Here is a 25,995-nt window from a genome sequence, read left to right on the forward strand (position 1 = left end):
ACAAAATGGAGTTAACAATAATTCATTATTTCAATCAGATGTGTTTTAAGAAAAGTCTTTGTAATTCTGCAAACCTAAAAGTGCTGAACTATTACCCCAAGTCAAAAATGGTTGAGTAATTATCCCATTAAAAGATGTTTCTTTTCAGATGCACAATAAAACCAACTCTGTCAATTCCAAATTGCCTGTCCAAGAAGAATGTGTGAGTAGCCCTTCCATTTAGTTGCAACTTCCAAGTCTGGCTTCACTTAAAGCAAGCGTCAATATGGGTGTTCTACACACAAGGTGAGGAGTAGAATCCCCTACTAATCTTAAACAAGTTGCTGAAACTTTCTGGGCCTCAGCTTTCTTCAGCTATAAAATGAAGAGTCTGAAAGAGATGAACTCTAAGGCCCTAACCAGTTTTAAAGGGCCCATGAGAAAGATGACTCTCACTCGTATTAAAATAATTGTCATTATGTTCAGAATAAAATCAGTGTAGTATGTGCTTAATATGAACATAATCCACAGAAAAAAGATGAGTAGTATGAATTTGGTGATCCATTTCAAGAGAAATACGAAAACATGATAAAAAATAAAAGACTGTTCATGCAAGTGAGCACTAAGCAAATTACATATTCTTGTGTAAATTCTAGTATTTTCATAAGACTTAAGAAATCTTTGGTTAAATCCAGTACCAAATAAACAGACTTATGTATAAATCATTTGGCTCCTGGTAGTCACTTGTTAAGAGTTAAATCTAATTAGAAACAGGTTACCTGCCCTAGTTTTTATATATCTATTTAAAAAAGCACAAAAACATTTTCTTACCTGTAGCAATTCTCTGAAGATTTCTCTCTACTTCTTTGTCTTTGACAACATCTGGCTTCACTCTGCACATCATTTCCCATTCCCTCTTCTTATCAAGCTGTGTTATAAATATTGTTACGTGAAAGAACATTAGACATTTTTGAAAGTATAGCATACTTCGATATGATACTCTGAAAAGGGACAAAGGTAATAAATCACTTTGGCTTAGCTTGCTGCTGAGGTTTTAAAAACCTGCATTTTTAGGGGTTCAGCTCACAGGGCCTGTGGTTAGCACTCAGCTGTGTCACACAAAGACTATCAAGTGAGTTTCTATCAGGGCCTTTGCTTCTTTGGACAGCAGGGGCCTAGAGGGCTGCCAGTATATTTAGCCATGTAAGGCAGAGCAGGGTGTGAGGTAAGTAAGTACCCCACATCAACTCAGCAGCCCTCTGGATGATCTGAGAACAGGACCGCTATATCTACTGGAGGATCAAGAGTCATATCTTCATCAAAGTTTAAAAAAAACATCATTATGAGTACATACCAAAAGGACTTAATGCAGGGTACTTAACCTGTGTCCATGAGTTGGCTTGCTTTAACCCCAATACTTTGATAACTGTATTTTAACATAATTGGTTTCCTTTGTAATCCTACTATTATATGCATTTAAAAACATTATCCTGTAGTTTTCACCAGACTGCCCAAAAGGTTCATAACACGATGATGGGTAAGAACTCCAGCCTAGACATTCATCAAAATTCAGAATCCTAAGTACTTTACAACTCTGAAAAACTGAAGTGGATCTGGTATTTCTGACTTGAAAGTTCACGTCAACAATGCAGACTACAACACATCCACGCTTGCTCATCCTGTGAGACTTCTGTCTCCTCCTATAAGTTTACCACAGAGAGGTTCTTCTATGTTCCAGAGACCTTTACTAATTCCTTCTGACATCACAAGGGTGCCATTGGGAATTTCTGGTTGTCCAAATCTCCTCTTGCCCTCACAAGGTGAAAAGTCAATCTTCTCTTGTCATACATTTCCCTCATGATATCATTGGCTCTTCTTCTTCTTCAACACCTGTACGTCTTGACCTGCTCACCTCCCCATCATCCTAGGTGACATTCACTTAAAAATTCTTCATAACCAACTACATTCTTTGTCTTATGGTCATATAGCAGTACAGCTAGAATGCTAGTATTAAAAAGATGGGATTTTGTTTCATTAGGTTCACTAGAGGACTTTGCAATTTCCTATGGGCAATCTAGCCTCCTCTTGTTCAACTCTGGCTTCAACTTGTTGTCCATCTGTACTGTCTGTCTGTCTCACATATATATCCTAATGGACAAGCTCTATAGGCTGCCCAACCAATTGTATGTCGTCATCACCTGGGCAATAATATTTCTTCATCCACTTAAGTTTTTCCTATGTGGATAGTAAGGCCCAACTCTTTTGAATTGTTACACCTCTCTTTCAGGAAAATTTGCAGCACTGTAGTGTTCCAGTTGATGCACCAGTACAAGGTTATTCAAAACAGAAGCATCTAAAGGACCTCACAATCCACAGCAAAACCCTTTTCAACTAGAGCTCTACACTAAATTTCCATAACAGCATCAAGGTGGCAAACATTTTTTGGCCAGTACACCTCTCCCTATCTGCCTGACTTCTCTCTGAAGTAAAGCATACTAATTTCCCACCCCCATCCCAATCACATAGTATCCCACTTAACTGCCACATAGCATTCTATGATACAATCAAAAATCAACAATCTGCCTTGATGAAGGGAACAAAGACCTGGATGGGTCAAAAAATAAAATGTATTTTACTTTGTAATGTTTTTCAAGTGGGTAAAATTCTGGAAACTTAAGATACTTTCACATTTAAAATTAAGCCACCCTTTATAAATTAAACTAAGACAAAGACAGAAAGCCTTTCAGGCTTCTCCACCCTGTCTCCAATTTTGGAGATCAATTATTCTATTTCCATGATGAGAATAAACAAATCTTTTAACAATTCAAAGCACATTGCAAAAGAAGGTTGTCTGTCTCTCATCCCTTTAACCTTGAAAACTTTCAAGCTGTTCTCACCCTCAATGGAATTTGAGGTAATGATGAATTCTTATATAAAACAAAACAAACCACCACAATGTTCTTCCAGCTGACAGGCAAGATAAGATTCAGATTCTATTCCCTTCAGCAAGAATGTAAAAGCAAAATTTGTTTAAAAAAAAAAAAACTACAGTGAAGATGAGCCCATGGTTGTGTCTAACAGAAAAACAAATTCAGAGTATCCTCTATATGTAAGACGGAAGATTTTTGCCACTCTAGAGTCTCAAATACAGCAATTGGCATTATAAACATAAATATGGCAAAGGGTCAGATGCTTTACCAAGCATGGAGGTCCTGAGTGACCCTGTGAATTTTCTAATTTTCTTTTTTTTTTAAAATACACAGCTTTCTTTGTAAAAGCCCTTTACATTACCATAAGGGGACTCTTTACAAAATTCCAATACAACAGTGCAAAGCTGTCTTTCTTCGACAGAAAACTAGCAACATCTTTTGGAAAATCCAATATTTCACATAGTCAACTTTCATCACCAAGTATGAAAGAGATTTTTAAAAATCTTCATAAAACTATGGTGTATTTATAATAGCCACCAGAATATAAATTCATGAGTTTATGACCTAGTTTTGGCCTCTGATCAAAGAACTACATTTTTTAAACTTCTACTGGCATTGATGTAATGAAAGGCAGACTCTGTTCAAGTTTATCTAGCAGTGAACAAGTCAAGTTCACAAAATTGCAAGCCACCTCTGATTTGTGGGGCCTCACATGTTAATCTTACAAAATACATTTTCAACTCAAGAGAATAACCAACCTGCTATCCCTTGGAATACACAGTGAATTAAAAAGGTCATTTCAGAATCAAGTTCAGGAAACATATGCACAGCTCAATGAATAACTTATTTATTGCCAGGAACTAAAATTTTAGCTCTAAACTGGGTCATTTATATGTTTATAAACTTAAAACCAACAAATGTCAAGTTTCCTTGGAATTTAATTTTTTTTTTAATCTTGAAGGTGATTTAAAAAAAAAAAAGCCCAACATTATCAACAGGGCAATTTAGTTACATTGAAAATTTGTGTTCACCAAATAATTAAAAACTATAATGTCAATTAGACAAACACTGCAAGAAATAATTTGGTACTACTAAGAAATGAAGTAGACACAATTTAATGTACAAGACAGCTGTAAGACATACCTGTTTTCTTTTCTCCAGTCTCTCTTGTTTTTCTTTCTCTTTTTCCTTCTCCAGCTCTTTGTTTTTGATGAGGATAGTAGGTTTACTTTTAGGAGTTTTTTTGTTAAGAATTTTAGCCATGGCATCTGCCCAGCCTGCATTAGTCCCAACATTAGATTCTGCTGCACTTTCATTTTCTTTGTCATAAGCTATGGTATCATCTTCATTATCACCTTCAATTGCTTCATCAGAAGAAAAATGGTCTTTGGTAACTTCCCAACTTCCTACAGAACCTTAAAAGAGAAGAAAACATACTAAACACTGATGTCCTACGTAAAGACTCAGGGAATGCAATCTATTATGAAAGGCGCTACAATGGAAGCAGACAGTCTAAGTTCAAGATCAGAAATCTCTGAGTAGCTGTGGAAAATCAGCTATACCCCTTGAAGTTGTCTTGTAATGGCTAAAAATGATAAAGCACAATTTTAACAGTTAGATGCCAAATTCGTTAGAAAAGGAGACTATTTCTGACCAGAGAAGGAAAATATTTTAGAGCAAACACATTTGCCAGGTATGCTTAAATTTGATTGTTTGTAATATACTATTCTCATGTTTGTTAAAATGGAGGTACTTTAGATATTAGACTCTTGAACTTATTATTTTTTCACTCTGTATATGTTATGAAAATTAATTCATTCGTCTGACAAACATCAAGGGCTTGGTCAGGTAAAAAAAAATTTAAATCCTCTTTAGTTCCTGCCCTTGAGTTTTCAGTTGGTAGGCAGATACATATAAAACAAATAAGAATGTGTGGCAACCACTTAAGGTGAGCATAAAGTATTTTGAGTTCAGATGAGGCAGAAATTGCTCCCAGCTGGAGAACATTCTACTTCTGTTTATATTTGCCTAAGGATTTTAGTCTGAAATGAAATCTGGTAAGAGATTGGAAATGAAATCTAGTAACACTGATCAACATTTTGGTCATCACCTCGGAGCTGAAAAGGAGACTGGCATAATGAAAGGTAAGCCAGGTCTCTTCCCAAACCTTCTGTCACTAGCCAGATCTTAACCCTCTTGTACAGATCCTTCATTCAACATCTCGTACCCAACACAATAAGTTTTGATTTTTCTCTAAAACAGAAAGGAAATCTAAAAACTCTTCAACAAAGGTTTCTCTGAGCTATTAATACAAACACTCCATATGAATATTAGTTAACTTCCGGTTTTACAAAACCTTTCAGTTATGCTTTACTTTCCACAAGAAAACTACCCAGAGCCACTATCATAATGCCAAATTATAGCCAACTTACTAAAGAAGATTCAAAATGATATTGTATATCTCTTTGGAAGTAGCAAAAGGAACACTGGACTTGAGTCAAAAGACCTGGCTCTAAGCTCTGCCACTTACTAGCTGTTAGACTTTAAGCAAATTACTTAATCTTTCTGGGACTCAGTTCCTTCATCTGTAAAATGGAAATAGAAGGTAGAGAGAGAGGAGGAGCCAAACGAGATAATTTCTAAAATCCATCCTGGGTCTTTCTATGATTCTGAGTCTGGGCTTTATACCATATACATGTATAAAAATCAGCAGTATCTTACTGATTCATATTTTCATCATCTATAATAAAATGGTGATATGGCATCTAACTGTGATATCTAATTCACAAAGTTAAAGTAGTTTGTTACAGCTATATAAATGTACTAGTAGTAATTACCAAATGCTAATGGCTAAATATGGATATTACTAGAGAGTAACTAAAATGACAGTAAATCTCATTAACTAGGGTTTTACTTTTAAGTTCTGGAATAAAAGATATTCATTTATTAACTTTTAGGTATGGTACCTTTTGGCATCATGCAGCTTCCAACATAATGAAAACAAGAAGTTTTAGTCCTTGCTTAGAAATACTAAGAAATCCCACAATCTATACTTTCAAACTGCAATGAAGCTTTTATTCTATCCATTCCCTCCAAAGGTACAGGAAGAAACCTTCTGCATGATTCTTACCAATGTACTCCTACAAATTCTCCAGAGGATCTAACCAACATTCCTCTAGATGTTTTTACATTTTAAGGATACCATATGTAACATGAACTGTTCATATATAAACCCTCAAATTATCTGACCAGCCTACATCTGTTTGCAAATTTTTCCTCACCTATATCACTTAATACCACTTTCTGCACACAGGTCATTGAAAATGTGCTGTGGGTGAGATGTGTCCACTGTGCATCTCTCCAGTGCAATTCCAATTTTTCAGTACTGGTGGTGTTCTAAGATTTGTAGCCATACAACCACACCAAAGGAACACTACTGTTATAAAGATGGATTTTTTTTCTCCCACTGGACAGTGGCTGGGCATCACTGAAAAGACTGCAATTTCCCAAGTTCAATCCAGCATGCTCCCACCCTTCTTACCATTCAATTTGGGGCAGTTTGCTATCCAAATACAGTATCTTTCCAAAAGGGTTTGTACCTCTGTACTCAATGGACTGACTCTAAAACTACATATTGTCATATCCTGGAAAATAAGCAGTTCTTACTCCATTTAGTTTTTCCAGAGATCACTGGACTAATTTCCTTTGTATAACTGAAGATCTTACTGAAGAAGCCCTGAGATATTTTGAGGTTTGATGCAATCGATATGTATCACGCTTAAACAGGTATATCATGAGGACTTCACCCTCTACAGAGGGATATGATTGTCAAGGGGAATGCTAAACAAGATATTTTATATGACATCAGCTAACGCATGCGGAGAATATACATCTGTCTGCTTTTTACCTAGGCAGATAAAAATCTACCAAAAGAGAACTGGAAGTTGCTGGGCACTGTGAGCGCCAAATATCCCAATGCATGAATTTGACTGGATCTCAATGACAAGAAAGGACCAGTTACTGATGTGGGAGCCCTATCAGAATTAACTGTCTATACGCAATCAGACTATTAACTGGCAAGAGCAATAGTCAAGATCAGCATCAAGTTAGGAGAAAGAACAAGGGTGAGAAACAGCCATTGAACAGCTTCAACCTGACCTCTTCAAATGAAATGAGGGCCTTTTGGGGTTTATTTCATGTGGTAAATGCCCCAAAAGTTAATTATCTAGAGCAGTGGTGGGGAACCTATGGCCTTGAGGCCATAGGTTCTCCACTCCTGAAGAGGAGGCCTACTGGTTGAGAAACCTTTCTACAATGACTCTTAATTCACAGGGACATGTGAAATTCAAACACTATTTTTTTTACTGAGTACTTATGAATATAGTAAACTAAAGGACACAATCTGCAGCTTAAGTATAAACATATGGCTAACTAATTTGCTAATATTTATTTCCCACAGTCAAAGAGGACATTTTCCAGACCAGAAATAATCAAAAAGTAAATAGGCTTTTTCCCTTCTTAAGTAGCAAGGTCAAGTGATCCATTAAGAGATCATGTCCGTCATTTAAGGTATATTCTAGTGCCTCAAAGTAAAAACATCCCTGACGAACAGTTTCTGGCAAAATGTTAAAACTACAACACTGACACCTAGTGTTTTGTCCTGATCAATTCACAAATGGACTCTGAATAAAAGTAGTCCTTTCCAGCTATACTGTGAAAGTTGCTTAATACTCAAGACTATATATCATCTAATGCTTAATTTCTCTCTCTTGCACCTTTCTTTTTCCCCATATCTTTACCCCTCCTCTCATCTCATTTTCCTCTTTCAAATCAAGGCTATCTACCTTTGAAACAATGTCTGGGACACTGTGCACAGCATACCCACTTATATGTTTGCACATTATACCTAACACTTTGTGATCACTCAATAGATCAAATAATAATGATGATGATAATGATAATAGCTAACATTTATATAACACTTACCACGTGCCAGACACTGTGCTAAGCATTCCATAATTATTATCTTATTTGATCCTCACAACAACCCTGATAATAGGTACTATTATTATTCCAATTTACAGATAAGAAAACTGAGGCAAACAGAAGTTAAGTGACTTGTAAGCTGGTAAGCAACTGAGGCCTAATTTGAACTCAGGTCTTCCCGACTCCAAGCCCCACACTCTACCCACTGTGCCATCTAGCTGCCCAATATTTCAATATCTGTAAACTAAAATCCTAGTCTGTGGCCATGAAGATACAAAGTTAGAAAGGTTTTGAGTACAGGCCTAGGAACAGAGAAACATGTCACTCATCTAAGGGTCAGCATAGTTATATTTGGAGAGCTCACCACTAGACAGCCCAAAACTGCATGACTGATGTTTCTACCATAGCAATTTAGTCTACAAAAACATAGAAGGTTTACAATCTGTGTTGGTAAATACTCTTTACCTATGAAGTCATAGATCCTTGAAATACTTCAGTATTTTCAAAAGCCTATTTTCCAATTCCACTGCCCCATACTCCCTATGTATACAATAACTATCATTTAATTATAATGTACATTGTATACAAACAACAGTTATTGTATATGATGACTAAATTATTGTTTCCTAAATAACATTTTTTTTCAAAAATGTGTTATTTAGATATAAGTAGTTGCCTCTTGCCATCCATTCCCGGAAATTCCCAAATAAAAAATTAGGTCTATTTCCAAATGGGGGGGGGGAGTAGAAGAGAGGTTATAAACTAGAAAAGAAAATACTTATCTTCTACTTAAGCTCACTTCCTGAAAAAGGATTTATATCACATTTGTTACTCCCAGACTCTAAGCAAATATTGACAATAAGAAAAAAAAACTGAAAAGTTTGTGCTTTGGTTTGTTTGTTTGTTTGTTTATTTATTTAATGGGGAGGAAAGTACAGAAAGAGGAAAAAGTCAATCATCTCCTCACCTCCCTGCCCTTACCTTATTTGGGTGCTGAGGAAACTTTCTTTAAGCTTTTTCTGGAATGAATAGCAAGGAAAAGGGGAAAGAGAGAGAGATAGTCCCAGACAAATAAACTAAGAGGGGAAGACACTGAGGTCTTCTCTGTAGAGAAAACAATTCACAAAGCACCAAGAAATTTCATTCTACTTTTCTCTGAAATTTTGTCATGGACCATCTTCACTGGCATTGCAAAGAGACAGACAAACCTACTATCTAAATAAGATTAAATATTTTTCTAGCTTACATACTTTTTTTTAACCAGTTTTACCAGCTGTGTTCTATTTAAATATAGCTTTGTGTACAACCAAACTAGAAAAGCTAAACGTAAACCTTTTATTTTTACATGAAGAACCAGCTTTCAAACAAATTTAAGTGTTTAAAAAGACCTTTAAGGTCACTGAGTTCAACCCATACCTGATCAAGAATCCCTTCTATAACATCCCCATTAAGCGATAAACCAGCATCTACCCAATGACCTCTACCTAGTTAATCTGCCTCCTCATGTAGCCCATTCTACCTCTGAACAGCTCTGTAAAGACGTTTTTCTTTATTTTGTTTTTGTCTTTTTTTGCTAGGCAATTGGGGTTAAGTGACTTGCCCAGGGTCACACAGCTAGTACATGTTGTGTATTGTGTGTCTGAGACCACATTTGAACTCAGGGCCTCCTGACTTCAAGGCTGGAGCTCTATCCACTGCGCCACCTAGCTGCCCCAAGATGTTTTTCTTTTATAGGAGCTGACTTTCTGTAACTTTTTACTGTTTGCTCCCTGCTCTTCCCTTTGAGGCCAAACATAACAAGTGTAACCTTCATCCATGTGACAGCACTTGAAATATTTAAAACAGAAATGATACTGTGGTACAGTGGAGAAGCTACATGGATTCAGAGCTGAATGATACCATTTAACACACTTGTGTGCCTTGGGTATGTTAACTAGATACAGACCATGCTTCAATTTTCCCATCTGTAAAGGAGGTAGTCTATACTACCTCCGAGTTCACTTCTGGTCCTAAATCTGACTGCTGAGCTACTGGTGGTGATCCTTGAAAGACGACAGAGACTAACCTGTACATACCCTTTAACATGGTGTTACTACTAGGCATATGCCCCCAAGAGTTCAAAATGACAGGGGAAGGGCCCATATTTATAGCAGAAATTGTTGTAGCAGAAAAATGGGGGGGGGGAGAATGAGTGCCCATTAATTGGGAAATGGCTAAATAAACTAGCAATTGAATGTAATGGAATATTATAGTACCTTAAAAAAACAACAAATATAAAAACTGATTCAAAAACCTGGGAAGACTTGTATAAACTGATATAGAGGTGAGTAAAACCAGGAAAATAATTTACATGATGACCCACAATAATGTAAAAGAAAACAACTTTAAAAGATTTCCGGCCTCTGATCAGGGCAGTGAATTTAGTCAGTGATCTTGACTTTAGAAAAAAACTACAAAAGGTCTGAAGGAGACATAAATGGAGAAATTTTGACAAGTTGGTGAGTTCATATGCAATCCTTTTTCATTCTTCTCATATTGATCTGTTTGTGTTTGCTGAAGATTAAATTAACAACGAAAAAGGTAATTCATTTTTTTAAAATGACTATTGTCTGTCCCTGCCCTAACCCCCCCCCAAAAGATCACAGAGAATAAGAGAGGCACTACAGGACTGGAAAAGGGTAGATGGGCTCCCAGGTCCTCTCCCCCAAATTAAATAAAGGAAGAGGGAGTATAGACCAGTGAGCTTGAATTAAACTTCTGGCAAGATTCTAGGATGTATTAATCACATGGTTAATGTACACGTAGAAGCGAAGCAGGGATCACAAAGAGCAAACAATGGCTTCATCAAAAAAAAAAAAAGGACATGATAGTCTAGTCTAACCCCATTTCCTTTTGTGACAGGGTAACTAAACTGGGACATGAGGGGAATGATATTCTTGTTAAAATATGGAGAGATAATGGGCTAGACCACTGGTAGTTAACTTAGTTAAGTTCAGAAATGGTTGATGACCAACTTGAAGGGAGCTTTCTAGGGGAGCGACCAAGTGCCTGGCCCTGTGCTGTTCAACAAATTTATCAATGGGGAAAAAAAAGTAGTAGAGACTTATCAAAAAGCACTTATTAATTATCTACTATGTGTGAGACACTGGTTTCATCAATGGGAATACAAATACAAAAAATGAAAACAGTCCCTGACCCAAAAAATACTACTGGCGTGACAGGTACATAAATACATGGTAAATTTTTTGTGGCGAGGTCACTAGCAGCTAAAGGAATCAGAAAAGGCTTCATGGAGAAGGTAGTGCACGAGCAAAATTTTAAAGGGGCAAGAGACAGTACACCAGCCCAGAAAAAGGAGATGTAGTGCCATACACGATGAATAGCAAGATGACCAGCTTTTTCAACACAGGGTCCAAGAAGGGGAACAATGTATAACATGATTAGAAAAACAGATAAGGCCCAATTGTTAAGGGCTTTAGAAGCCAAAGAGAAGTTTACATTTGATAGTAAAGGCAAGGAGGAGCTACTCAGTGTCTTGGTCAGACCTGCACTTTAAACAAACCACTTTGGCAGCTGTCTTTAGCAAAGTCTGGCAGGGAGACCAGTTAGGAGCCTACTGTAATAGTAAAGGTGAGAAATAACAAAGGTCTGAATTAGGGTGCTTTTGTGAGTGGAGAAAAGGGGGTGAATGTAAAGATGAATTGGAAGTAAAATGACAAAATTAGTCAACTGATTTCACACGTAGCATGAGAGGAAGCAAGAAGACAAAGAAAAGATAAGTTTGAGAACTTGGGTGCTTGGAACAACGGTGGCATCTTGGAGAGAAATAATGAGTTCAGAAATAATAATATATTAAGTTTGAGATATCTCTGGGACATCCAATTGAAAATATACAAACAGCAACTGGAGACTAGCAACAGGAATTTAGGACCTCACCCCATCATATATATTCTAATTAATATTTTGCTATATCTGATACTTGCAAGTATCTACAGTGACAACTATGATTCTACAGTTCTCTACTACCATCACAATAGCAAAGTGTTCTGATCTTGTCACATGGTCTCTTCTACCAATTACTGCTAAACTTGAGATGTTTAAAGTTAATGGTTGCTTTAAATTTCAACTTTTTCTTTTGAAAGGCATGAAGTCATCCAGATTCCATGGAACTACCAAAAATATAACTGAAGCGCCACCATGGGATAACAGTGTTAAAATCAGATGTCATTACATATGTTGTTTGAGCAGAGCTACAGGAGACATAGCATAAGTAGTCTGTTTCCTGGAGCCTGTCCTATAAACCCCTAAATCTTTCAAGTAGGATGGTGATATACTTCATTTCTTGGGCATGTTTCCTTGCTATTTTAAGTAACACGAAATACGAATGACTCTGTAGGCTACAGTTAAATGAAAAGCACATTTATCTGTTAGCATTTTACATCCTAAACACCGCTTTGAAGTTTATCAAAAATGTAGAAATGCCTGACAGGACAGTTAACTGTACGATTATTAAGTGATATGTTAATTGCATATGGTCATTTTTCATATGTGCACCCAGAACGATTCAGTCTTTTAATTATCCAAAGCACATGGAATTAACATTGCTCATTTCTTCCATGTAGGTTGTACAGTTAGGGACAATCATAGCATGACATTAAATAGCCACTATTTTAGTTCATCTGGCTTGATTTAGTAGCAGTGGAATTTTTGTTTTTGTTCTGAACAGTGTACTTTTAAAGTTGTTTCTGTCATGCTAAACCTTTAGAAACATATCAACTTCCTACATTTGAGACATGAGTTATTTCATAACTCAGAAATATTTTCATAATGAAATACTTCAGATTTAATTAACTGTATCCTAATTAACTATTAAACTTTTCACATTTATTTTTCTAGTCAATAACTTGAGTTGACTGATTTTAAACAAATTTGATAGTATATGTATGTGTATACATACACACCCACACACATATGTAGTAGACATTACAACAAACTTTAAATACACCACACAGGTCAACTCACCATTATAAAACCTAAGTTTTCATATCTGCCTACCTCCTTTAACTTTACAACTGAAGAAACTGTGCCTCAGGGGTTTGATGACATGCTCAAAACTGTATGGCTAAACAGTTCTCCAGTAATAACTGATGAATTAAAAAGGGAATATTTGGTCAAACTCATCACTAAAACCTTTAAATGACAGCATATGAATCTATAATCAAGGGGTCAGAATTAATTATATAACAAATCAGTACTTAACTGTTTATATTTCTACCTATGGGACAGATATCCTAGAGCTAAAGTTGAAAATGATCATCTGTGTGGGTGCCACAGTGGATAGAGCACCAGCCCTGAAGTCAAGAGGACCTGAGTTCAAATCTGGCCTCAAACCAAACACTTGACACTTACTAGCTGTGTGACCCTGGGCAAGTCACTTAACCCCAACTGCCTTAAAAAAAATAAAATGAACATCTCTTCTTTAACTTACTCTGAACCCTTAATCCTCTAATTATACTCTACAGTTTTAATTGTATGTATAAAGAATTAAGATAAAAAGAGACTGATGGAGAAAAAGCATCTCTCCAATGAGAGGCAGTCAGTTAACAAGCATTTACTGAATGCCTACTTATGTGCTGGGCACTGTGCTAATCACCACGCATACAAAAAAAGGCAAGACCAGTACCTGTCCTCAAGGAGCTCACATTCTAGTGGCAGAGACAACATGTAAATAACTAGATACAGAATAGACAGGAGATCATTTCAGAGAGGAAGGCGAAAGCTATTGGGGAGTTTAGGGGTTAAGGAAAATCCTTCTTCAAGAGGTGGAATTTGAGCTGGTAGAATTTGAGCTGAAAGTGGCCAGAAAACTAAAGAGGCAGAGGAGATATAGCATAAGTAGTCTGTTTCCTGGAGCCTATCCTATAAACCCCTAAATCTTTCAAGTAGGATGGTGATATACTTCATTTCTTGGGCATGTTTCCTTGCTATTTTAAGTAACCCAAGGGTACAGAAAATTTTAGGCACAGAGGACAGCCAGTACAAAAGCATGGAGACGAGACAGAGTCCTGTGTTTCAGGAAGAGCAAGTAGGCCACTGTAGTTAGACCACAGTGTGTAGAAGGGACTAAAGCGTAAAAAGACTGTTAAGGTAAGAAGGGCAGAGGCTTTGAAGAGTCAGTATTATGTACTAAACAGACTGCTGGACTGGGTGTCAGAAAGATGTGGGTGCAAATTCTGCCTCTTGAGCTCACTAGGTATATGATCATGTCCAAGTAACCTAACCTCTCTTGGTATCAGGCAGATTTCTAAGACTTAATATTATAATCGGCAGTGGGACTTCCCAAACTAATTAAAGAAATTACAGGTACATGACATGACTTGTTGACATACAAGATCACTACAATTTCTTGATTAGTCGATTGAGATATAAGGATTAAGACTCTGCCCACCATCCCTTTAAATTATAAAGGTATACATCTCTACTGACAGACAAGCTTACTTCATGCAACTTTACAATCCCATGACTATCTCTCCAAATTCTGTAGATTCAAGGCACCTCCACGCTTGAGAACCAGGAGATCTAGCCAAAATTAAAACTGCAAAAGGCCCCCAAAATGATCTATGGTTTAGAATTTAACCTTAGCTAGAAATGTTTCAAAGTCAAGCTGAAAGGAAGTCTCTTAGCACAATGCCCTAGGAATGTGGGTTTGGTCCTATGCTCTTAAACATTTCATCAATTAGTTGGATAAAAGAATAAATGGCATGTTTATTAAATCTTCAGATGACCCAAAGCTGCAAAGCATAGCTGGACACATTGGATGCAGTAAAAGGTGCAGTAGGTTTGGCGTGAGAGGATTAGAGTTTAAATCCTGAAGTTGCAGACCTATTTGACTTGGGGCAATGGTCCTCAAGTTTCCTCATCTGCAAAACGAAGAGGCTGATTAAATGTCTATCAGCTCTAAATTGAAGCAAGATTCAAACATACTGAAAGACCAGAAACACTGGGCTGAATCTAATAAGATGAAATTTAATAGAGATATGTAAAGTCTTCTACTTGGGCTAAAAATATGAGCTTCACAACTCCAAAAGGGAGGAAGCATGGCTAGACAACAGTTGGTGTGAAAATGAAACAACGGGTGCGACTGGGCAGATTTTAAGCAGCACTAAGAGAGGTACTAAGGAGGTGATGGATCCTCTGTATTCTGTGCTGTGGTTAGCTCACATCTGAATTACTGTATGCAGTTTTGGATGCCATGTTTTGGAACTACAACCTAAAGCTAAACAATGTCCAGCAGAGAGCAGAAATTATGGTGAAGAGCTTTAAGACCATGGTACATAAGGAAAGGCTATTTTCTTTAGTCTGGAAAGAAGACTTACAGAAATATCTTCAAATATTTTTAATATGAATTAGCTTTGTTCTGTATGACCCAAGAAGGAAGAATTAGGAGTAATGAGAGGAAGCTACAAAATGCAAATTTGGATTTGTAAGGAAAAGCTTCCTAAAAATTAGAGCTATCCAAAGAGGAATGGGCTACACTGGGAGGTGGTGGGATCCCACTCACTTCAGTTATTCAAGCAAAGGCTGGATGAGGACTACCTGCCCAGCATGCTGTGGAGTTCTTGTTCAGGTATGGGTTACAATGAAGGTTACAATCCATTCAGTATGTAGGAAACACATACGGACCAAACGCGACAATCTCAATATAGATTATCAATATATATTCAGATTTCTAGCATACTATATAATTCCAAAATAAGAGTTGAGATGAAAAGAGATGTTCAATTCCAAACTTAAATAGTACAAAATAGAGATATCTATCTAAGCAACACAGTACAGATATTGTATGAATTTAAGATGTCTTTCTGCTATAGCAAACAGGAAAACCTCATAGGCTATTATGATGATTAAATGAAATAATGTATGTAAAGTACTTTGCAAATATTAAATATTCTATATCAGTCATTATTATTATTATTATTTATTAAGGCAAACATTCTCCTCTGCCTTGATGATGTAGTTTTATTGTATCTGATTAGTCACAGGTTTAAAGCAGCAGTAATACAAGCTGACTATTTCAAAAGCAGCATCTCATTAACCCCAAAACTGAAACAGCGGTATAAGGTAGACATTCTCCAAGATGCAAATGATCACAATCAATCACAAATAAACCTATGGAACAAGTCAATCTATTCATCTAATTAGCGGTGAAGTTATTTTACCTTAATAATAATAACAGACAGCATTTATATAGCATTTTAAGGTTTACAATTGCTATATGAAAATTACCTAATTTCATCCTCATAACAACACTTCAAGATGGGTGCTATTATTATCCTCATTTTATGTATTAGCAAACTCAATCAGTCCCAAGTTAATGACTTGCCCAGGGTCACATAGCTAGTTAAGTACCTGAAGCAAATCTGAACTCGGGTCTTTCTAACTCCAGGTCCAGTGTTCTTTCCTATCAAGATACAGTCTTATATTTAAAACCAGACATTCCATAGGAGCCATACTAAGATTCTTCAATGGAAAAAGTGGTCAACTGGTAGCACATGCCCCAATCCCACCCCAATTTTTTCAGGCTAAAACAGTCTATGATAGATGGCAGTCTCTGACAGACATGTATATACATATCTTAAAAGAAAAAAATTTATTTTCCTAAGGAAGATGTTAGCTCTATCTTTTCACAGCCATGGCTTCTAGCTAAGCAAGAACATGAGTCCAGCTCTTAAATTAATATAACACAATGATAACTTTGGTTCTGCTCAAGATTAGCAACTAGAGAAAGACTAGTATCCAAAGAAAACAGCTCTTACTTTAAGTTCCCAAGAAAGGACATTTAGTGAAAGATAACATAGGTGAAAACATTCCAACAGACATGCTCACTATCCATTCCTCTAGACTCCCCAAATTGTATCCTTGTTAATATAAGGATAAAGCTGGATATAGACTAGAGGAAAAAAAAAAGTCCTTGAACTCTATTTTCTCAACCACTTTCCCTTGGACCTCAAGGTCTTAAGACTTACAGAATTTCTAAAATCATTTCATCACTTCATTTTACAGATGAGAATTTCTAAGAAAATAAAGCAATTAGCCCACAGTCATAGCATGAGTTGAGGCAGAGCTGGACCTCCAACCTAAGTCTTCCTCACTCCCAATCTAATGTTCTCAGATGCATTTTTCTAGTCTAACTATAATGTTCCAGAAAAGCACAGTACTTAGGGGCTCTAAGTCCTTGCTACTAACTTCAAGACAGACCTCTACAACCTGCTGTTTCTGACCTTAGTGACCGAGTTCATTAATTTAATGTTATGCCCTCAGGTTTCACAGAAGACGAATACAAGATTATAAATCCAAGGAGCTTTTCCATGTCTTCTGTAAAACCATACTGGCAGATGCTGTTCACTTTATTCTCACCATTTATACGAGGGCTCATACAACATATTCTCCTTTGAATTTGGTTCTGGAAAAAAGTTTGTCTCTGCAGGCCAACAAACATTACACAACTTAAAACGTGCACCTTTCTGCCTTGGCCAAGAAATTTTAAGAAGCTAAGTCAGTGCCCAACAATAGCAATTAATTCATCTCAAGGGCCTGGTAAGTTATTCCCTCTGCTCTTCTTACACAGTTTTTGTTCTCCTTTTATCCTCAATTGTCTTTGCATACATTATTTTTAACTTTGCAAGCTGTCAGAAACTCTTTCACAAGTACTTATCTTATGAAAAAATTAAACAGAAAACCAAAAGATAGGTTTTCTCCAATACTACTATTTATAGAAAAGCCCATTTTAATTACAAGAGCAGGAAACGATGCTAGTTAATTTATGTGGAGATCCTGAAGAGTGTCTAGTATTTTTAGTGGCTTTGCAAGTTAATGACAATCATTTCTTCAGGAAAGTTTTATTGTGACATGTTATAAAATGTTACACTGTCAGGCCATGTGAAAGAGATATTATTATATGCTGTCTGAAAAATGATGCAAAAATGAAGCAGACCTCACTGGAGTCATCAGCTGACCAGAAACAGGTGTCCAGTCATCCTAGGACCAGTCAACTGAACACCGAAGGAAGTAAAACAAGGACACAGCTAAAATAACAGCTCAGTTTAGGAAGAGATCACAGAAACCTGGCTTCCTGGTCAAGTCAGGGTCAATAAATCAACAAACATTTATTAAGCAGTGTGCTAGGCACTGTGCTAAACACTGGGGATACAAAGGCAGGTAAACCCAGCCTCTGTCCTCAAGAAACTCACATTCTCATACGGGAGACAACACACAAACAAGTATGTATATACCACATATATACCGTTTAAATGGGAGGTAATCTCAGAGGGAAGGCACTAGAATTAAGGGGGACCAGGAAACACTTCATGCAGAAGGTAGGATTTAAGCTGAGCTTTGAAGGAAGCCAGGAGTAGAAGAAGAGGAAGGAAAGCACTCCAAGCATGGCAGAAAGCCAAGGAAAAGGGATTGAGTCAGAGTCAGGAAATGGAATATCATATGCAGGGAATGGCAAGAGGACCAGTCACTAGACTGCAGAGTACACGGAAGAGAGTAAAGTGTAGTAATACTAGCAATGCAGAAAGAGACATAGTTGTGAAGGGTTTTAAATGTATTATATTTGATCCTGGAGGTAAGAGGGAGGCATTGGAGTTTACTGAGTAGATGGGTGACATGGTTAGACTGGAACTTTAGGAAGATCACTTTGGCAGATGAGTGTGAAATGTACTGGAGTAGGGAAGAGACTTGATGCAGGGAAACCAACCAGAAAGCTAAAGCTAAAGTCCAGGCTTGAGGTGATGGGGGCCTCTACCAGTATGGCAGCTACATCAAACACTAGAGATGTTATGAGGGTAGAACCTACAGACTTGGCAACAGATTGGATATGTTGGGTGAGAGACTGAGGATGACACCTACATTTTGAGTGTGGGTAAGTAGAAGGATGATGGGTGCTCTTGACACTAACAGAAAAGTCTGGAAGAGGGAAGAGTTTCAGGAAAAATATCAAAAGTTTTGTTTTAGACATGTTGGGTCTAGAGTCACATGGCACCTAAAGACAGGTCCTTGAAGTCCAGGAGGATATAGGTGGAGAAGGTAACTTCACCAAGAAAGCCCAGAAGCAATTTCCAAGAACAAGCATCACAATTTCCTTAAAACTATGTATTTTCATATCATATCCAGCACCAAACAGTGTACACAGCGAATAGCCCTGCTCTTATTAGGTGCTTAAAAAATGTTCACTACATCTCCATGAGCAGATGACATAGGCTACTTCCTTGGTCTTCATACAATAGTAGAATTCTTAGGAGGCCACACAGTAAAGGTAACAGTATGGTTCAATGGACAGAACGCTGGACTGGAGTAAAGTACACCTGGGTTCAAATCCTACCTTTGATACTTACTCACTCTGAGCTTCAGTTTCTCTGTAAAAATAGGGATGATGATAACAACACCTCTACTACCAACTCACAGAGCTGTTGTAAAGCTCCTAAAAGATGACATATGTAAAGTGTTTACCTTTAAACATATGTATTTTCTTTCTCTGGAACCTTAGAAGAACCTTGTGAATTGGTCTTACTGGTGTCATTTTCTTCATTTTTTCAGAAGAAGTAACTGAGGTTCAGAGAGATTAAGATTAATATCAAAGGTCAAATGTGAATCTAGACCTTTCTTACTCCAAATCTGGCACTTTGTCTAGGAAGAACAATAGTCACAGACAGATAAGAGAGACAGAAAGACATATATATACACATATATCAATTATTATTTTTTCCAGGGTGACACTACAGAATAGTTACAAAGTTATCAGGGTAGCATACTGACGGTAAAACAATAACTTTGCAAAGTGAATCTGTCAGAAACAAAACTTAAACTGAATTAAAATCTAACCCAGACAGGAATGAACTGGCTGACCATGGAAAAGTTCTAGAAGGGAAGAAAGAAATGGAACTTAAGAAAGAACAAGATCTACTTTCAGATAATTGGCATGAGACCAGGATTACATATTGTTATAACATAAATGATTTTATTTGCTATAGCGTATGTTTGTAAAGTTTAAAAAAACACACACTAAAGAAGGGTTATGTGCCATTTGCTGAAACATGGCAAGTAAGAATCTCAACTCAAAAGATGGGGCCCAGGACAGAAGGGAAAGATAGCAAGAGCAGAAAATAAAACAAAATAAAATCTAGTTGGTCATGCTAATGAGACAAGTACTGAGGCTTGCTAGTAGAATAACAGGGTCAGAAAAAACTGAAGGATGAAACATGAGAAGGCACTTTAGAATAGCAATGGAGTTTGATGTAGTACTTAATGAGTTGGGGGTTTTTTGATCCTCAAACAGATCCATGGTTTCCTCCAATTTTCTGAAGACCTCAAGCATGTCTTTAATTGTGAGGGTGGTGGGAGGGGGAGAAGCCTCACCTGCCACCTCTTCTTACTTCAACATTTCGGGTATTCGAGGTTTTGTCAATGTAGTACTCCCTCTAGCCACACAAATTGCAAGCTCAATACAGCTTAGGAGATGTCTTCAAGAGTTGGTGTGGCTGAAAAATTTATCACTCTCCAGTCAACCTGATGATAAGCCTCTTCAAACTTAGCTAGGCTGTTCCTAGAAAAACAGAAATACAGTCCATCACTGGGGCTGTACTTGAAAATTTTCCAGTTTGGTTGGACTTTCCAGAGCTTGAATTCCACTGGGGACATAGGCTTCAAGAACTCAGGGTCACCTATACAACCAGATTTAACAAACTCCTCTTATTCTCAATAAATATTTGACAAATGAATGCAAAATTTCACAGGAGAATAAAGGACAGATAGACAGTGGAAAGTCAGAAAACTAGAAAATAACAGCAAGCTAGATTTTGATTGTTCCAAACTTAACATCTGGCATGAACTAAAAATGAAACACAGTAAAAAGCTATTTTGTTTCCCCTCTTATTAATTTTTTTTTAAATTCTAAGTGATTTGTCTATTCTCTACATTTTAAAAAAATGCACATAAATGGGCATTACTTATAACATTCAGGTAAGACATATAAATAAAAGAATCATGATCTTCTTATAATTTAAATAAGAAAACCAACTGAGAAATTAAATATCTGTCTAAGTTCACAGCTAATAATAGAAGTATTCAATTAATAAATAAGTACTTATTAAGCACCAACTGTGTGCCAGGCACTGTTAGGGTCTGCAGATAAAGACAAAAGTGAAATAGTTCCTTACCCTCAAAACAGATTACATTCCTTTTTTTTAAATAAATGTTATCAATATTTTTTGTTTTATATCACCTACATTTCCCTCACCCATCCACTCCCAGAGAATCATCTCTTTATAATAAAGAATTGTTTTTTAAAAAGATACTAGTCAATATGTTGAAAAGTTCTGACATCACATACAGTGTTCCACCCCACTATCCTCCCATCACTACAAAGAAGCAGGAGAAGGTGCCTGCTCATTTCTGTTCTGGGGGTCATTCAGTTTTGAATGCTTTATTGCACTTTCCATTTATTAAGTGTCATTGTTTATAAAGTTTTATTGGTTCTGCTTAATTCACTTTGCACCTGTTCTTTCCATCTTCTGTATTCATATTTATCCTTTCTTACAACACAGTAATATGCCATTACATTCTAATACCTCAACTTTTTTAGTCAGTCTCCAAACAACAGGCACCTACTTTGTTTCCTGTGCTTTGCCACAAAGCACAAAAAGTGCTGCTATAAATATTCTGGTGTATATATGGTCTTTCTTTTTATCACTGACCTCTGTAGGGTATATGTCTAGCAATGGAAAACTTATATTCTTAGAGAGGTAGGCAATATGCACACACAAATATAAACACATACAAAAGATACAAAATACATACTTTGTATACTTTTAAGAAGGGGAAAAGGACTAGTCTAGGGGATGCAGAAGTGGGGAAGACAATGAGACCAGGAAAGGTCTCACAGAGAAGTTGTCACTTCAAGTCTCGAAGGAACTCAGGGATTCCAAGAGGCTGAATAAAGAGGGAGTACATTACCAACCTGTACAAAGATGACAGCTGGAACATCAGGTCAGGAACAGCAACAAGGCTAAAGGCAGTAAGGTCTAACAAGGCTGAGGACAGAGTCAGGTTGTGAAGTGTTTTAAAAGCTAAACAAATATGGTTTTACTGAATTATCTAAATAAATACGCTTTATCATCTGACTTGCTGGTGCACCCTAAAGAGTAATGGGACGGTGATACTTCCTACAGGCTCTTTCTGGATTTGAATGTGGGCTCTGGGAGAGAAGGGACCATTTTATTTTGCATTTCTAAAACTCAGCTAAATGCTTTGTACACAAAAGATGTTTAATAAATGTTTTCCATTCAGAGGAGGAGCTTCTAATTATTGATTCTGGAGTTAATTGAGAGTCATAGTAGCTTAAGTAAGGTCCAATTTGTGCTTTTTGGCAGCTATATATGGAAGATTGTGGTGGGACAGAAAGACCAATTAGGAGGCTGCTGCAATAGTCCAGGAAAGAAGTGATAAGGGCCTGAAGAGTGGTGGCTGTGTTAGTAAAGAGTAGATGTATATAAGAGATGTAGAGATAAGAATAACAAAATTTGGGAACTGACTACATGTGGAGAACATAATTCTACTTTGTACATGTTGAATTTGAAAGGTGCATGGTCTTGTCCCCCAACTACTACTGGGCAGCTACCTTGTTCACATACTACCTTTCATGCCCCTCCTCCTGCCACTTACTTGCCTCCTTTCTGTAACCACAAAGAGGATGAAATCAAGTCTGCTACCACTGTAGCAGAATGGGGTTTGTCAACATACTCCCCTAAAATATCCCCCGAATAACTTTCCAAACCAAAGCTTTTCTTTGCTTCCCATTTCTTTTTGCTTATATGTACTGTATAATCCATTAGAAAGTAAACTCCTTGAGGGAAAGAACTATCCTTGCTCTATCTGTATTCCCAGTGCTTAAGCACAGTGCTCCTATGATGTAAGTGCTTAATACTTTTTCATTCATTCAATCCCCTAACCTTTAGATCCCTCTCCCTACACACACTGTTCTGTATACATGAGGTATTTAATAAATGCTTTCTGGGTTGAAGTGAATTTCCCCCAGACGACTTTTAAGTTCCTTTATTCTTCATAATCCCAATATGGCCAGTTATGTGGCATAATGGGATAGAGTGCTAAACTTGGGACCAGAAAGCTCAAGTTCAAATCTTATCCCAGACACTTACTATGTGACCCTGGGCAAGTCACTTAACTTCTCAGCCTTGATTTCCTCATCTGTAAAAATGGGGATAATAAAAGCACCAATCTATTTTCTATATAAAAAAATGCATATAAATGAGCATTACATATAACATTCAGGTAAGACACATAACAGAAAAGTCACACTTATATCTCAAGTAAGCAAACAAGAGAATCCTACAAGCAAGGCTATGTGGACATGTGTTTGTACACAGGTTTATTTGGTCCCTAAAATCTTTTCCCTGGCTCTCCTTTCACCTTTCCCTACATATGAGCTACTAAAAGTAGGATGAATTCTTTCTCGTCATCCTTGATATCTCCCCTAAAACTTCTGTGACAGGGAAGGCCTTGTCTGGGTTTTGTGGCTAGTAATAACAACCATTAACGTTTATACAGAGCTTAAAAGTTTTCAAAGTACTTATACAGTATTATTATTCAACAAGTATTTAGTATGTATCCTTATGTTCTAGGCACTGTGCAAGGAAGTGCTTACCTCTCTGAAACAATATCTACTGGATTACTTTCTAATGGAGACGGGGGGGGGGTGAGAACATGCAAAACAATATGTTAAATATAGTTTTATATATTTCTATCCCCTTTAGAGTGCCATCCAGTTATACATACATACATACATACATACATACATACATGCGAACACACACACACATACACACACTCCCTATATACAAAACAATTAAATACGAAATAGTTTGGGGAAAAGCGAACAGGCAGTTGCGGAGAAGTCAGGAAAGATTTCAAGTAGAAGATAATGCCTGAGCCATCTGTGAGATGGGAATACCGGTGCATTCCAGGCATGGGACCTATTATCATTAACCCCTATTTGAAAGACGAGAAAGCTGTGAGAGTTGTTAAGCGACTCGCCCAGGGTCACCCAGCTAGTAAGCTTCTGAAGGTGGATTTGAACTCAGATCCTCCCTACGCCAAATCCAGAACTTCGTCCACTGCAGCCCCACTAGTCCTAACTGTCGAAATGACTGGCGGGGTCAGGCCATTTCCTCCGGTGCCCGGGTCGCTGGCAAGTCTGGAATCTCGAGGCCATCACACGGGACCCTCCTCCCCCCTTTCCTCTCTTCTTACTTCCCCTTCCCTTCTCCTCACCCCCCCCTTCCCATTCCTCTCCCACCCCCCAGCCACGCGGCCGTCCCCACCTCCCTCGCACCACCTCCCGGGGTCTCCAAACCGGGCCCCCCCACGACACAGCTTCCTTTCGGACCCTTCTTCCCAGTGCCGGGAGCCCAGTCCCCGCAGCCCTCCAGGTCTCCAGCCCGTTACCGCGGCGGCCGCCAGGACTGTCTCCCCCCTGCTCTGGCTCCGGCTCCGACTCCGACGACAAAGCCGCCTCCATCATCTTCACCCTTTTCCTCTTCCGTAACTTTTTCTTTTTCTTCCCGACGCCAACACGTGAGTCTGTAAGGGTCGCCGCCATTTTTTTCCCAAGCGGAAGTTCCTTTTGAATTCTTCTCCGTCGGCGGAAGTGAGTGCCTTCAATTTCTATTTCCGGACACCGTGGAGCCCCAGGCTCCAGGACTTGGGTTCCGGAGGGGGAGGCGGTGTAAGGAAAGGGGAAAGGTGCGACTGCGCCCAGTGTCACCTTAATGTATTACCCATGACTGGTTTTACTTTAACATAAGGGCTTCTGGCTCTAGGAGGCTGAACGTGCCCTTGCACGTCCTCTTCCTCCCCTTGTTCTCTTCTCTCTGCCCAGGCTGAACATTCGTTCCACCAAATTATACCCTCTCTTCCCTTCTCACCAATTCCTCTACTTTTCTATAACGTCCCAATTCTGGAGGCCTTTCCCTGTCTCCTCTCTTCCCCCAGTCAGTCAACTAACATTAATTAAGTCAACTAACGCTTATTAATTATAATTTATAAAGCAATAAAATTTATTTATTATTTTGGCCTTTTTTGATTTCATAAACCTCCAAACTACTTTTCAGCATTCTTTTGGGTGTTGTCTTCCCCCATTAGATTGTAAACTCCATGAGGGCAAGAACTGTCTTTTTCATATTTGTATCCTCAGTGCTTAGCACAGTGCCTGGCACATAAAAAAAAAAGCAAAAGAAAACAAAAAACTGTCCTGGCCCTGCTTTCAAGGAACTCACAGTCTACTCAGGGAGGCAACAAATAAGATTTAAATAGGAAATAAGAGAGGGAAGACACTGGCTTTAAGAGGGAATGAAGAAGTCTTCTAGAGCTTTCTCTTTGGGATTACTTCTCATTTACACTATCTTGTAGGTACAAGGTTATTTGCCTATTTTCTCCACCATTAGAGGATAAGCTATATAATGCTCATAACAAGTACTTAATACTTTTTGAATGACTCTCTCTTCAGCTCCTCTCTCCCTACTATCTTCACTTAGCACCTACCTCACTGAGATATAAAGTGCTTTGAAAAGTTTAGAATGCTATATAAATGCTAGCTATTATTATTATTATTCCACTTTTCCTTTCCTCACATTTCATCTTCTCTGTGTCCACTTGGTCACTTCTTATCCCTTCTCTCCTTTCTGAACTCTATTCCCATCTCCTCTCCCTTCATTCTCTGCTTATACATCTTAGTCTCCCACTTTATTTGTTTATTTATGAGCAGTTATCTATATTTCCAAACTGTTACATGCACAATGTGTGTTTGGCCTGTGAAAGTCTTTCATTTCCATCACTGGGATATGATTCACTTTACCAGAAATTCTGATATTTGGAACAATTCTCCACCATATGTACAAAATTGTCTTTTAATTTTTTATCTTTCTGATCCCTTCTTTAAAACACCTGATTCATGGTCTGTTTTTTACCCATATAACACTTTTCACTCCTTGTATTCTATCATTTTAGTTTGGAACAATTGGGG

At 37.7% G+C, this 25,995-nt stretch overlaps 1 protein-coding gene across 1 annotated transcript in view; it reads right to left on the reverse strand.

The window, feature by feature from the left end:
- RRP15 (ribosomal RNA processing 15 homolog) overlaps window positions 1-24,613 on the reverse strand; it is a 55,577-nt gene extending 30,964 nt beyond the window's left edge. The window contains exons 1-3 of the mRNA XM_020982254.2: window positions 24,420-24,613; window positions 4,053-4,324; window positions 812-907 (exon numbers count right to left, since the gene is read on the reverse strand). Coding sequence (XP_020837913.1) covers window positions 812-907; window positions 4,053-4,324; window positions 24,420-24,573 — 522 coding nt within the window. The 5' untranslated portion in view covers window positions 24,574-24,613. The remainder of the gene's footprint in view (window positions 1-811; window positions 908-4,052; window positions 4,325-24,419) is intronic.
- Window positions 24,614-25,995: the final 1,382 nt, after the last annotated feature.

Source organism: Phascolarctos cinereus, unplaced genomic scaffold (assembly GCF_003287225.1).
Source record: "Phascolarctos cinereus isolate Bilbo 61053 unplaced genomic scaffold, phaCin_HiC Scaffold_5;HRSCAF=322, whole genome shotgun sequence".
Lineage (NCBI taxonomy): Eukaryota > Metazoa > Chordata > Mammalia > Diprotodontia > Phascolarctidae > Phascolarctos > Phascolarctos cinereus.